The sequence below is a fragment of the Asterias rubens genome, chromosome 18 (genome assembly GCF_902459465.1).
Source record: "Asterias rubens chromosome 18, eAstRub1.3, whole genome shotgun sequence".
In the NCBI taxonomy this organism is placed as follows: domain Eukaryota; kingdom Metazoa; phylum Echinodermata; class Asteroidea; order Forcipulatida; family Asteriidae; genus Asterias; species Asterias rubens.
Genome location: NC_047079.1, coordinates 869,845 through 885,122, shown reverse-complemented (window position 1 = coordinate 885,122; position 15,278 = coordinate 869,845). Strand labels below are relative to the sequence as shown.

The following is a 15,278-nucleotide window of genomic DNA, read 5'->3' as shown; positions in this document are numbered from 1 at the left end:
CACGAATGGGTGTACCTCCATGCTTTATTTAGCCATGTCAGATGTGTATTATTAATATAAAAAACTACGACAATAATTAATGCCATCGGACCAGTGTGTGTGCTTTGCGACTCAACAACGGAAGAACGAGGGAGTGTACATGTACGTACATACGTAGGTAGGTCCATGCATGTTCTTTTGACTTTGAATGAACACAAAATAGTTTAATAAAATATCAATAAAGCTTGTTGATGATTTAATCATGACCGGGTCATGATTAAATCATCAAGCATGTCAAACCCAACAAGCTGTAGGCTACAACTTGAGTATTGTATAGGCTAGATTTATGAGTGATTGGTGGTAGAAACTAAAAAAGAAACATAGGCCTATTCAATTATATATTCCTCAACATTTTTTAGAGATAACAGATATTGATATTATATTTTTTTTATATAATATCAATATTCTGATAATGATACTGCTCATTAATTTGCTCATAGTCATATTAGTCATGACTGACTTTCAGGGCAGAGTGTTTGGTTATGATTTACAAGGCAAATCATTCATAAATGCCTCAATCAGTTTCGCTATCTGCATTCCTGTTGTGGTGGAAAGCGCTTCACGTGGGGTCAGGGTGTTTAAAGTTAACGAGTGATAAAGACCAGCTGGAGCTGTTTATAACCGATTGTTTTCGGATATGTTTATGCATAATATGTGCTGGTCTTGGTGCTAGATGTTTCACCGATACGGGCGATGTTTGTGAGTTGGCCGCGCTGGGTATGAAAGCAAAACAAGAAAGGCTTGCACCAAGACTAACTACGCACACACCACACAGTGCATCCGAAAATTGTCTCAGTCATTAAAATGCAACACATGTCAGGTCATCAAGTAAGATAGGTAAAAGAGGAACAAGGGCTGAACGACTACGACCCTGCCTGTTTTAAACGCCTTTTTAAGAACTTGTAACCACTCATTTATTCCCTTAGTTTTTGTCTGCTCTATCATTCAGATAATTACTTGTGCATCAACATGCTTCGTGACAGCACTCATATTGGAAGCAGTTATTCTCCCAGTTCTGTGTTCACTCCAAAGATGTGATCTGTACTGTTGTTTTGTGGACTCGACCAACCACATCCTACTTCTTTTGCTGCAGGAGAGCTCATTGACCATCTTCTGAATTGACTAAAGGCTGTGTGTGTGTGTGTGTCTTCATGCTCTTGAGGCCATTTTTGACTGATGACACGTAAATTGGCGATGAAAAGATAAATGTTAATTGCAGAGTGAACTGTGACGCAAGCGTTCTGTCGGCTGTTGGGCTTTGAAAACACCTAAAGGTATCGCAAGTGCTTCTTAATATGCCTGTGCGTGGCGTCCTGCGGTTGTAGGCTACAATTCTCAGAGAAAGTAGAAGTGTACAATACAAACAATAACACTGTCCAAACGTCCATTTCCACTGTCTTGCAGAGTTGAAAGCTTCATTTATTCTGGTTACTTAAATCATACAATAATACTTCATAATGCAAAGATTTAAATAATACCAAGGGTTGCAATTGCAAAGATCTAGAGGGTTGTAGTTAACCGCCTCAGTACAGTCAACATGAACAATACCTGAGGCAAACAAGGGTAGATAATAATTGAGTAAAGTAAACTGCAATGTAAGTGTTTTTAAGGGGCCATGAAAATACCAAGTGTGTTATAAAGTTAATATTACCAATTTAAATATTTGAAGAAAAAAAATTAAAGGATGGAAATTGTAAATAAAAAATTGTTTGTAAACAAATATATGGAACAAAAAGTGTGACAGGTTTGGATTTATTTTCAGCAAGAGTTAAATTATGTGTACCCACAGCTATCAATGAAACCTTTAAACTCTCACCATAAAATGGGTCAAATAATTACAGATGCTGGTTAGATTGTGAACAATTGTTTTCACACCAACCCCAGGAATTAAATTCACAACATGCATGATGTAGCAAACACAAACTAGAGTTTGTCATAGGTTTTATACATAGCTGCAGTTTTATCATGGCACAGTCATCTTTAGATTCCATTCCAACCTGTGGGTGTAGCAGATAGTCTGACCCCTCTTCTAGAGTCTTTTTGTGAACAAGGACTCTGACATGCATGACATGTTTGCCAAAGGTGGCTGCAGCTTAATAAATATCAATTGTTTTAATAATGGCTTTGTGAAGTCATGAGACAGCTTAATACATAACAAATTGCCTCTGGCAGTACTGTGAACCCATTATTAGTGGGCCCTGAACCACCTGACCACAGTGCCAGTCTACTTACTTGTTAATTTAAATCCAAATTTTGAAGATGCAGAGTTGGCAGAGAATCACATTTAAGTGCTCACAATACTTCTTCTTTGATGGCAAGGTTTGAAATGACTTTTCACCCACTTAAACTACAAAATGAGACCTATCAGTATATAAGTTTAGAATCGGGTTTAACAGATGTACAAATATAGATTATTTATAAAGAATATAAAAGCGAGTTACTGTATAAATAGTCTTCTCAATATGGCTTTTTATTAGTCTATCATAACCAAAAATGTATTAATTGGGATAGTTGCCCCAAAATAATAAAGTTAAATGGTAACAATTTCCAAGTAAAACCAAAAGGATTTATTTTTCGAAGATGCCCAATGCAGAATCTATTTTTTTTATTGAATAAATCAAACTTATTTGAAAACAAAAATTTAAAAGAAGTTATATTCTTTTTTCAAATTCCTACCTTAAGAAGGGTTTCGCTCATGTGACCTAGTCCTTGCTTTTCAAATTCCAAACCTACAAAAACTCATAGTCTCATATCATATGATAACATTATAGACATAACAAACATACCATTATTACAGTACCAGTAGGGTCTAACAATAAAGCTTCCAACTTGATGCTTTATGGTACAGTGTACTAAAAGTATCATTTTTGTAATACATGCACAAAACAAAGCACAAAGTATGTAATTATATTATGCACAGAATCATGTTCGTACAATACGTGTACATCAAACTTGTATAAACTGAACCCTTGAATAAAAAATGTTTATGCTAGGACTCTAAGTTCTAGAAACTAGAAGTATGCTAGGACCTACACCAGAACCTTGTCGTACTTGTCATGTCATGATCTACGGTATAACCATGGAGGTAGAAATAGATTTATATTAATAAATTTAAGTATAAACCACAATTACTTAGTCACTTTTGGTCACTTTAATTTTGAACCATATCAGTGGTAGACCTAAAAAGTTGATGGTGTGAGAAATAAGGAAAAAGTATCATCTGCCACATAAAGTTTTAAAAATGTACAACTACCAAGCTATTCTATTTACGTCCACGTCATTGCTGATTAGTGGCGTACAATTACAGATACAATCGAATCAAGACAATGTAACCATTGATGGGCTTTATCCACAGAGCTATATCTAGACTCTATCTAGACCAGGAATAAGAAATGTTTTTATTTTTTGTAAAACAGTCATGACAGTCCTCGATCATCATGACCTTGGCAATGTTTCTCTGTTTTGTAACAGAACAAAATGTCTTACTTTTGTCATGGAGGTCGTCCATGCTTTTGTCGAAGTATTTATCAGCACAAATCGGAGTCACTGGTGGGAAGTTTTGGTTGTTATTTCCGATCCTTCGAGGGTGACTGATGGTTGCGGGAGGGTCACTGATCCGTGTTGCAACTTTTCGCCATTGACCTTGTCAATGTCAGTCTTCCGACGCCCTACAGACGTAGACGGGCAAACCTAAAAACAGTAATTTTATCGCGAAAAAATGTCGCCTTTGGAGTTTGTCTTTAACTACTGTGTCTTGGCACATTCACTTTAGCTAAAGATTACCTTAGTTCGTCTATGCCAGAACTATTTATTCTATCAATCAGCTCTTTCTCGTTCACTCCTGCCACATCCATTTTGCAAACCGATCGATCGTGTACGAACGTTGAACGTTGTTTACTTTTTTGAGCGAGGTGCCAAATTTTTCCCACAGTCCTTTGCGCGCACATGCGCAGTTGTTCAAAATCGCTATCTGCAATAAGGTCTATGGAAATTTACCCGGTATGTCTGCTGCCGCCTAGCGTTGGAAAGTCTCCTATTAGCGTCAAGTCATCGGGTTCGTGGGGTCCTAGTGTTGTTGTTCTAATTGTTTATGGCCCTTCAGTAAACTAAGAACCAGGGCCCCAATTCCATTGAGTTGCTAAAGCACAAAAAGCGATCAAGCGGCAAATAATTATGCTTACCAGAACACGATTATAAGCCAAAATACCATGTCTTGTGCACAATTTCTTACTTGTATCATGCATGCTCAATTGTGCTAGCAGAAAATTGTTAAGCAATATATTCTGCTTTATAAGCAGCTATATAAAATTGGGCCCAACTCACCATCAATCTGGCGTTTTTGAGTTATTGCGAACCTCGGACTGTGACGTCATTTGCATTGCTCCACAAAACTGCTGAAATTCTACTACGGAAATTAAACAACAAATTTCAACAAACTACAAGATAATGCGATATCGAAAATTATTTTATTTTATTTTCAGTGATTGTACTTTGGCTTGTAACTTTCAGCTTTGTATTCCAAAGCGTCATTCGAAGCTTTGTTGTACAGCTTGACTGATATGGTTGATATACGTGTATGTAGACTTTCCTAGAGCCTTTCGCTGTTTTACGTACTCCAAGATCAGGGCCCAATGTCATAGCGGTCGATGTTGTGCTCACTGTGCGATTTCCATTTCATATCGCTGCTAACCGTAAGCACACGAAAATTCATGCTTACCTTCCGGTGCTTAGTGCACGAAAATAAAATAACGTCACAATGCAAATCCATGGTAAACGCACAATATGGCCGCCCAATTTTTCTGCTAACCTGTGAAATACGCTTGCACCGTAGCAAATTTTTGTGCTACAGTATGCACGAAAAATTAAGCAGCGCTATGAAATTGGGTCCAGATTATCAACAAGTTGTGTATTTTTACTACTTTCCCAATGGGATTTTTGGTACGTCTTGTTAAAGTTTTGTGCATTTTTGCATAATATAACAACAATGAATGTTGCTGTTAATACTAATTTACTCTAAATTTCATTGCAAATAGTTTTGCAATATTGTCTGCTAATGTTTTATTTAAAACTTACAATGTAAATCCTATATTATTTACCCCTTTACCCTTTTGTGTCAAAAATGTGAGTAAAATAACATTCGCAATGAACTGACTGGTCTTTTTGGTCATCTAATTTCTTTCCGATTTATTTTCAAGTTGATTATACATGACATTTTTGTAACGTCTGAATAGTTATACATGCATTACGAACACTTACGATGCTGAAATGTATTATGCTTTACCTAAACTGTTGTGTCAAATTTAATGAAAATACGTAAAATGAATATTAAACAGTTTGTGTCAGCGGTGAGTTGAAAAAAAGAGAGAAAAAAAAAAAAAATGATAAGTGCTTGAACTTTTGGAGGACTCTTAGAAAGCTCCATGAGGCAATGGAGGTTGTTTTTAATCGTAAATTAATGTGCTGATTGGTGGTTAGGCGAGCATGCTGGATAAAAAGAAGAGAGTGAGTGCTGTTACTGCCGCCAAAGGGCGGGCTGTCATTTCAGCACCGCCTGGTGGCGCTGGCGAAGTGAACTCATCAGCACCGTGTCCATACCATTTGTCAGTTGCAGGGTCCCAGTTGTTGGGGTCTGGCAAAGGCATAAAAGGTGCACCGGGAATACTGTTGCAACCAGTCTGGGATTCACCCTCGAAGGCGAAGCAGCAGGAGAAGCATTCCTCGCCACCTGGTGGCGGATCATCGCCGAAAAAAGTATACCGGACGCAATTGGCTCCTTTAATTGGGTCGCCGACCATCTTGTAATATTCATCGTAGCACTCGTCCTAGGAAAGTTTGAAACAAAAACATCCATGATATTAAAAAGTGCCAACTGTGGAGGGGACGATATACATTGAATACTAGGGTACAGTATAAATGGTTTTAATACAGAACCGTACCCATGTGGTAACCCTTTTTGTCAAGTGACTGCAGATCTGTTAACATACAGAAGTTAAACAACTGAAATACTTTCATCAAAATAACAAATCGAACTTGACTGGGCCATGTTATGTCTTTGTTGAGCCCATGGAAAGAGTTACAAAGTAGAGTATGAACCATGGTTACGACAGGTTGACGGGCTCCAAGTGGCCAACATAACAAACTTGCCAAGATAGAACCCACTTAGAGCCTTGCTTGAGTTTATACATGCAATGAAACCTGCAGCCAACCATGCCTGAAACAATAACGTTAATAATATCAGCATCTTGTTTATAAGGACACAAGTGTCATACCCTGGACTCGGACCCACACTCTGACAACACCTTAACTTGTGTCTGATGCACTTGGTTACACGCTCACGACACTCATTGGACGAGATACAAGGTTGTATCCAGAGTTGTGCGCCTTTACAGTTTTACTGAATGCCGTAGCGATGAAATCACCCTGTTACTGAATGCCGTAGCGATGAAATCACCCTGTTACAACACCATTCATGTCACAACTTGTTTAGTTGCAAAAATTACCCCAACAGACATGTTGTTCTTCCTATATGACTTACGAATCGATTTGTTTTAATAATAATAATAATAGGACTAATAATTATTGGCCTAATCGAACTTTTCGGTATTAATAATATTGCTAACGCTCTTTCTCCGATAATGTTTCTTTCCACCCCTGTTACGGACACACGATTCAATGTCAGTGCTTCTCACAAAGTTGGGTGACAACTACAACATTCAGCCCATATCCTAATAAATGTCCCGTTTCATGGAGGTAGGAGGCCTTATGTACGACAGACATGAAGATATCGGGGTAAACCGACGATGGTGACACCAAATGCGATTGTGGCACATCACCACAATCTTAGACTTGTGGTCACACGCTGTGAGAAAGTCGAAATGGGAGGGGTGCATTTAACATAGGTAGGGACTTACGAAATCCATGCATCCTTTCCAAAGTGAGTATCCATCTCCACCAGCATTCATCTTAATAGTGTTGAAGCAATTGGAACGCTCAGTTTCACATTTTGTCAAAGTGCCGTTTTCTCCAAGCTATAGATAACATAAATGAATGAATGAAAACACGCTGTGGGTTACTTACTACCAGATTAGAAATATATGGCTTCACTTTATGGTGCACCGGCAATTGATGACTTTGAGGATAATCCATTGACTGAACATAAACTGTTATATGGTAAGTTTGTTCATCGTGTTACCCTTATACATACAACTTGATGAAAGTTGCATGGCTGAGGTTTCACCGACCATAGAATTGTAGAATATAATACTGTTTTCTCTGAACGAAATTTGACATAATTAATCATTTTAGTTTTGACCAAGCGGTCAGTTCACATCTGTGGATGACTACTATACATCAATTTTTAAATAAAGCAAACCTTTTGTGATCATGACCCTCTGAAAGGACTTGACTACAATGGGAAGCAGCTTCATTAGAACTCATCAGGTGTAATGATTACTCCCCCAAAAACTGCGGATAAAAAGTCTCCCGCAGGAGCATGAAGAAACTGCGTACTAACGCCTTCAGTTTTAAAACCAGTTGAATGGAAACTTACGTGGGCGCCATTACATCGGTCATTGTCTGGTTCATTGTCGCATGTGTAGCATGACACATCAGTATTTCCCACACCCAGAATGACAGGGGGAGGGGCTGAACATAAATAAATAAATAAATAAATAAATAACACATTGACATGAGCTACTGTTATACTTCGGTAAGAAACTGTGAAGTTTATTTGGTCGAGAACCAATCACGCGACGTGCAACAAAAACGCATGTTAGATGGCTCGGGGGTCGGGTAACATGAAAAGTGATGTACACGGTGTACATCACCTTGATTGTTCCCGTGTTGGTCGATTTCCAGCGCTGTACGAAACACCAGCGTGTTCGAGGGACCAGTCAGGATTTGTTTCTTGTTGTCGTAATAATGTTTGAAGATAACAACAGATTTTCGAGAAGAGGAATATTAATGTTACCAAGGTTTTAACAAAACAATTATTGCACGCTGTGGGTGTCATGGTTTTAAAACCCATGGATTGTACACCCTCAGGGGAAAATGGCACCCTCGGGTGTACAAACGTCACAGACCCCGTCACAGCGTGCAACAATTGTATACTGACAGTAGGGCTGAATGCAGGTTATAAACCCACTACAGCAATCGGATTTTCTAATAATCGAGACTGCTTTTTGCTTTACACGTATGCTTTTCGAACACACGGCAGACTTGTTGAAAGTCTAAACTGCTGCAAAAAGGCCATGAAAACAATTTTGTTCTCCCGATTGTACAATACGAACATTTATACACTACTCAAAAAGTGTTCCTCAATTACTTACCATCAGTAGTTGACGCAAGTGACCCTTTATTTAAGATAAGTAGAAAGTAAAACATCGTCAGTTACTTTGTTATTACCAATCAAATACACTGAGCGAAACAAAAACAATCCAAAGTAAAAGCGAAAATTTTATTTAAAACATTGTTTTCACATCAATGTCTTCTTTATCACTATTTGATATTGAACTCAGGAAAATAATACTGGTGACTGTAATGTAAACTATAATAATGAAAACAAACAAACACGCAACTTTTACTTCAAGTTTGAATCAGAAAGTGAAACTCTTAACATAAACGACCTTTGCAAGGTGCTTCAGGGACCCTTTCACCATTGTGTAACCAGATGGGTTGAGCTACCCCGCCCCACCACTGCCACCACTTGTCACCCCAACGCTTGACTCCCCCCCCCCCCCCCCCTCCCCGCCAAAATGAAAACGAGCAACAACAAAGAGACATTCCTTGTTTGATAAAACAATCCCTTATCATTAGCTCACACGTCGTATAGTCCGAATGAAAATAGTCGTGGTACCCCACAGCTCTTTACATATTTTTTTTAACTAACACAATATTATCACTTTGCAGCTAACTCAGTACATTAGATGACTGGATAGAATGAAACTGAACATAATTTGGACTTACCGGTTGGGCAGAGTTGCACCAAAATTGAAACTGCAAGAAAAAGTCAAAACAAAACTGTAATAGTCACGCAGGCCTATTATTATTAAGTATTATTGGAGTCAACAAAATTAACTAAACAAAACACAGAGTTCAACTCTCTCGTTTCGATTACTTTGCAAAGTACTTCAGCTATGCATACAGCCTACAACACTTTGGGCAGATAAACTTTGTCAGATAATGGCACATCAAGACACAAAACAATGTAATTTACATTGTTTTAAACTTTAACACATGTAGGCATGGAACCATATTGAAAATAAATGCATAGTCCCATCTATAAAGAAATACAGAACTGTTTTATTAGATTTTCGAGTAGGCCTAGGCCCAATGAGGAATCAATGAACAAGTACATTACAGGAACTTCAACAAGGAAACAAGAAATTCGGCTTAATTCTGCAAGGCTTAAAGAACTTACAAACACGACTTTCACTTTCAAACTTTCAAACTTTTCTTGGACCAACGAACGTACATAGTCCGAGACTGAGTCTTTATATAATAGCAACCGGGGCTTGCATGTTTTGTCCCTCCGTCAACATCTAAGAAAGAGATACTATAAAGGTCCCATAGCTAGCAGTAGGCTAATCCCATTATTAATATGATTAACATGTAGAATAAAGCAAGACAGTTCTCTAAGAACAACTCTACCTGGCAAGTAGGTACACACAATCATGGTGTTACCGCAAACCAAATATACAATAATTAACAAGATTTTCAACTCTGATGATAGGCCTACTGATGACCACGATCGTATACTCATTTAGCTCAAACAAAGAGATGAATATATTATATAAAAATTACTTACCAGATACTGTAAAACCGAACAAAACTTTCCAACGAACAAACTCCATCTTGTAACAGATACTGTTTCTCTTCCTGTAAAAAAGGGTGCGATAATCGCACAATATGGTCTGGTTTGATAACCCCTGCCCCTTCCTTGTAATTTGTTTTAGGTTCGAATTTACAAGTCTTGACACAGTGTGCGTGACGAACACTATTTGAATTACGCGCGTTTACAATAAAGGGCGCTCGCGTTGAACATTAAGTACGTTTCATGGCGCAGGTTATAGAAACGTGCATTCCAGTGCGTAAAGAGCGCGTATAAAAGAGCGCACTGCAATTATCCGTTCAGCCAATCTGTGGTTCAGCCATCTATCCAGTTTCCCTGCGCGTAAAGTAGCGTGCAGGGGGGGGGGGGGTCACGCAGATTACACATTTTCGTTTAATTTAAAACGGATTTGTACACACCCCCATCCATTTTGTTTTGTTTAGTGACTGTATTATGCAGTGACAAGCGGATATACGGGAGATCATCAGTGGCCTACCACACACTAGATAAAAGCAACACAGCAATTACATGCAATTAATAACAAATATTTAAAACTATTATTCTTTTCGAGGCCTCGCAGCATTCCGAGGACAATAAAATACAAGTGCAACGACAAACCTAAGCTTCAGACTCAATTTCTATTGTGTATAATTGGTCCCTCAAGGTCACCCCGCATTAATCAATAATACACAATTCTTTATTCAAAATATATTCAAAATATAGCGATCCATGGAAAAGGTGGTCCTGTACGCTTGGGGTTATAGCTTACCCGAACTGAAAAACAATGGGAGATTTTCCAATGCTAGGTGGCAGCAGATTTACCGAGCAATTTCCATTAAGTTTACGTAAATCTGAACATGCGCATAATTCTGAGAACAATGGATTTACCCGGTAAGTCTGCTGCCACCTATCGTCACAGAAAGTCTCCTATTGAGTCAATAACCACATCAAACAAATTGAATATTCTGTTTAAAAAATAACTAAAAGTATAAACGGCCCGTATAGGCCTAAATTATGTCATTGACATACATTTCACAGGGCATTTAGAAATTAAGGCTCGTCACAGTTGATTGTCTGCTATTTAACTGGTTGCACCCTCTATAGAGGGTTGAATTTTCGTACACATTCAACACAATGACCATCCTCAAAATAAAAACAAACAAGTCAACGTTAAACTCATGATGTTTGTTTTTTTATAACAATATAAACGTACAAATAGTTTATTTAAAACCTTGTTCCTGAGTACAGTATTTTCAGTGTATAATAACACTTTTCTCCTGTTTACACTTCTACTTCTCCATAAAACATTATTCCATTCACTGGTTTGGGCCTATAAATAATGAAAACAAATCACCAGGAAACTAAGGCCAACTTATAACATGGCATGTTGGAAGTTTACCAAATGTTTGTAATGTTGATCTAAATTGCTTTTCCTGTATAAGGAAATGGCCAGCAGAATATACACGCTGGAAATGGCATTCGTATATTCACATAATATCAATACCGGGATATGTTCATGACCTTTAAAATAGATATTGGGAATTGGAATTAATGGAAACTGGTCAAATACACTTAATGAAACTAGTGGCGTAACTAAGGGGTCCATGCTTTCCTCTCAACAGCTTCCCCTCCAATTTGCGGACAATTTCATGGTTCTGCTTACTGTAAGCAAATAATCGGCGCTTACGGAATCATGAATAGAATGTACGAGCCGAAGGCGAGTACATTGTAGTCTTGCATCTACACTTTAGTTAGTTTATCTAATTTCGTGTTCTAAAAGTTATTGTTTTTAAACTGGAAAATAGGTTTGTAAATTGAAAGATACAATATTTCCGCCTATATATGTTTCGTTGCATTTAATGCTATCTGTCCGTTTGGAAAGACAGTAAATTTTCAGATTGAACTATTTACTTAAGTGTGTAATGAGTCTACACTGAACTGGAGATTATGGTACGAACATTTAACTGTAGATCCGAACGAATCTATGCAGTTAAGTGAAGAGTCGTACAAATAATCTACACTCTGAACAATAGAGTGACGTCAGAAAAATAGTTTAAATACAAAGATGGGCCACCACAAACGCTGGTTCCTGCAGTAGACAGAGCTCTGAAACTGGTCCCTAACCTTACATCAGATGTACTTACATTATGTAATTAATTTGTACATTCTCTTACAAATAACGTGTCGTATATTTTGTAGTAACCACGACTCCTATCTAATAGGAAATAGTCCAATTCATCAGAAAAGATCAGCTGATGACAACTACATTTACCATCTAAACATTAATGAATTATGAAAAAAATAAGTAGGAATTATAGCGCACTATCCAAACAATCAAAATACTGCTAAAGAACGCTACAAAACGGTAAGACATTTGTTTGTAAAAACATGGTATAAACGAGAGGAAAGCCTAATTATGTGACTTTAATTTACACTTAATTGACATAGAGAGTTTCAGCACCGGGGACCAGCAACTGATGAGAAGCACATGCCCTTAGCATGTGGGTACAGAGGGGTAATTAGATTGTGATTGATGTGAATTACTGCGAACCTTTCTTAATTATAATTCCACCATGCACACTTTCAAAACCACTTAGAGATATTGTGCAATTTCCATGAGAATTCAGAAAATGGTCAATGATGGAAAGGTTTTATAGTTAAACAGCCAATAAAGGATGATCTCAAATATATAGATATTACTGTTTCTAACAGCTGCAGTCCATCCAGGAAACATAACAAATATAACGAGTCTCTTACCTCACGTTAAACATGGGTTTTTCTCCAGACCGCTCCAAGCCAAATTTCTGAAAAACGTGGGGTCAAACAAGCCCGCGCGACAAAGGAATCGTGACGTCAGTGGCGGCTATTTGGTGTGGAAATGCCAAAGCTGGAGCACTGTGTTCAAAACCAATAGGGGACAATTGTCACTGGCGTCCAGGGTCATATAAAAGATAAGCCGTTTTTGACTCTCGGCTCAGAAGCCGCGCGGCCGGGTGCATTTTTGACTCGAGTTATTTATTACTAAATGCAAATGTTGAGAGTAAAATGGTTATTAACCGGTATCTGCGATGTCTATTTGGCCATAACAAGGTAAAAGTTGACATATATTGAGATAATCCTTTATTGGCTCTTTAAAGAATCGTTCCTTGCCAAACAGGAATAACAAGTGTTTTGTGTCAAGCCGTTCGGAACATCGTGCAGCTTGGCAGTTAACCAAGTTGTTTGTCCGATAACCAGTGGTGCAATAGAAACAATTATTTCCATTCAGCCATTGTTTCCCTGGATAAAGTCTGTGATCAAAAACAAAAAACAAATCCCGAACCATTCCACCATCGTCATTCATCTAGCAGACCATTGCCTTGAAGTTACCGTGTTTCGTTTCATTTTATTTTAGAAAGACAGTAGTTTTCAAGTTGAACTATTTACTAAGTTTGTAATGAGTCTAACCCAACTGTAGATTATGTTACGAAACTAATTTATAACACTTAATTAGTGTAGATTCATAATATTAATCTAAAATTTGTCTGCAAGTGTGTTATACACACCATCATAATTAGCAAGGGAGGAATGATCAGTGTTAGATACAATGTCTTCATACCATGACATAATAACGCTGAGGACTTTAGACCTTTTCATAAAAAGAGACACTCTAAGTCATTAAAAAATAAAAAATAAATAAAAAAACGAAGATCAACTTTAATGCGGAACATTGCCGCATGCAAACATAATGCTTGTTGCTTCTTAGGAATGAAACTGTACAGCAGTGGGAGCTGAAGGGATGGTAAATCAATTAATAAATTTATACATTCAAAATAAGCAACGATGGTTTTAAAGGTTACGGGTAAACATTTTTTGCAGGAAATACACCAGGGCTTTTGTTGTAGTATACTTTAAATAATCAATGGGCTCGTTAGATCATCACATTGCCAATGTATTTTTTAAGTAAAACTTTACAATTTCAAGAAAATAGTTTGAAGTTAACTTTAGCATTTGTACAGCAATTTCGACATTTGTACTTGTTTGACAATTTATTCTTTATTTCTTCCGTCACATACGAAACTAGAAACTGATGAGAATAATATTGTTTAATATTGATAGTGCAGTTTCAAGTGTTAAAAACAACACCAAGGTTTTAACGTCCCTTAAATCAACTCGCTTAATCTCAACATCAATGGCGGATATACACAAAATACACTCCAGGGACATTTCCTTTGTTTGTATTGCAATGGTGAGTGTGTGAAACACAACCGCTTCCTTGTACAGAATCCATAATGTGCAGCCTAAACATTCATGTGTGCTCGTTTGGGTAACATTGTGGACATCTTTTTTACGACTTGGAATATTGGCTCTGAGATAAACTGCTGGTTTGGATTGTTTTAGAATTATTGTATATATTTTGAGTAGAGCCTCTGATAACACTTCTCCAAAAAGATGGATTATATATTACTATAAAACAAATATCATATTCTTACAACCCATACTATTAAAGCCTCAAACACTTGAGCCTATTGATGTTGCAAACGTTTTATTAAATCACTATTGTATTGTACACCGAGTCAGGGAGATGACTCACCGAACAAACAAGACAAACTCCACAGCAGTCCTTCATATATAGTTCCCAGTGAGTATTCTGAAGTTTAAGGGAATTGTGTAAGACCCCAAGTACCATTGCTGCCTATTTCGACAGATGTAATAACAAAACATCTGATAATGACGTGCATGCAATCACAGACAAAAGTACAATTAAAACCACCCCTTTTCTAATGAAAACACCACCCACCCAAAAAGAAATAGGGGTGCAAACTTTCTTGTTTACATGAACACGATTTTTCTTTTTCTTTAAGTTTGTTTTAAAATAATTGTTTTAAGTATCATTAAGTAGTTTTATGAAATATTTCAAATATTTATTTGAATCTGATTCTATTTGATTCTGGCTCTGAGTAATGCTCGCTTAAAGGGTCTATGTAACTTTTGAAGGACAAAAAACACAATGTCCACAGATTTACACTAAACTTACACAGTTTGAAGATAATGATAGTAGAAAGCTTCCCTGAAAATACTACGTGCTGAGGTGCTGTAGTGTTGGGGAAATGAGTAAAACAATAATTTTCGTCTCATGAGACGAAAATTATTTTAATCATTTACAAACAGATTTCCATGACATTGTTTTACTCATTTCTCAAAAACTACAGCACCTTAGTAAGTAAGATTTGAAGGGAAGCTTTCCACTATCATTATCTTCAAACCTTGTAAGTTTAATGTAAATCTATGGACATTTTGAAAAAGTACCCGAATCCTTTAACGTATATAAACAGGTAAAAAATAATTTAAAACATACAAAATGTTAGAGGAACATTACAGAGTTGGTTTTTGCTAACAAAACAGTTGCTGGCAGTGTAAGCACTTAATG

General features: G+C 37.2%; 1 protein-coding gene across 1 annotated transcript; it reads right to left on the bottom strand.

Moving 5' to 3' along the window:
• Positions 1 to 4,855: 4,855 nt before the first annotated feature.
• On the bottom strand, positions 4,856 to 9,890 carry LOC117302543 (63 kDa sperm flagellar membrane protein-like). Its single transcript, XM_033786518.1, has 5 exons — positions 9,845 to 9,890; positions 9,004 to 9,033; positions 7,589 to 7,683; positions 6,951 to 7,067; positions 4,856 to 5,861 (listed from the first exon to the last, which is right to left on the bottom strand). The coding sequence occupies exons 1-5, from the start codon at positions 9,888 to 9,890 to the stop codon at positions 5,511 to 5,513; spliced, it is 639 nt and encodes a 212-aa protein (XP_033642409.1). The 3' UTR covers positions 4,856 to 5,510.
• Between the last annotated feature and the right edge of the window lie 5,388 nt (positions 9,891 to 15,278).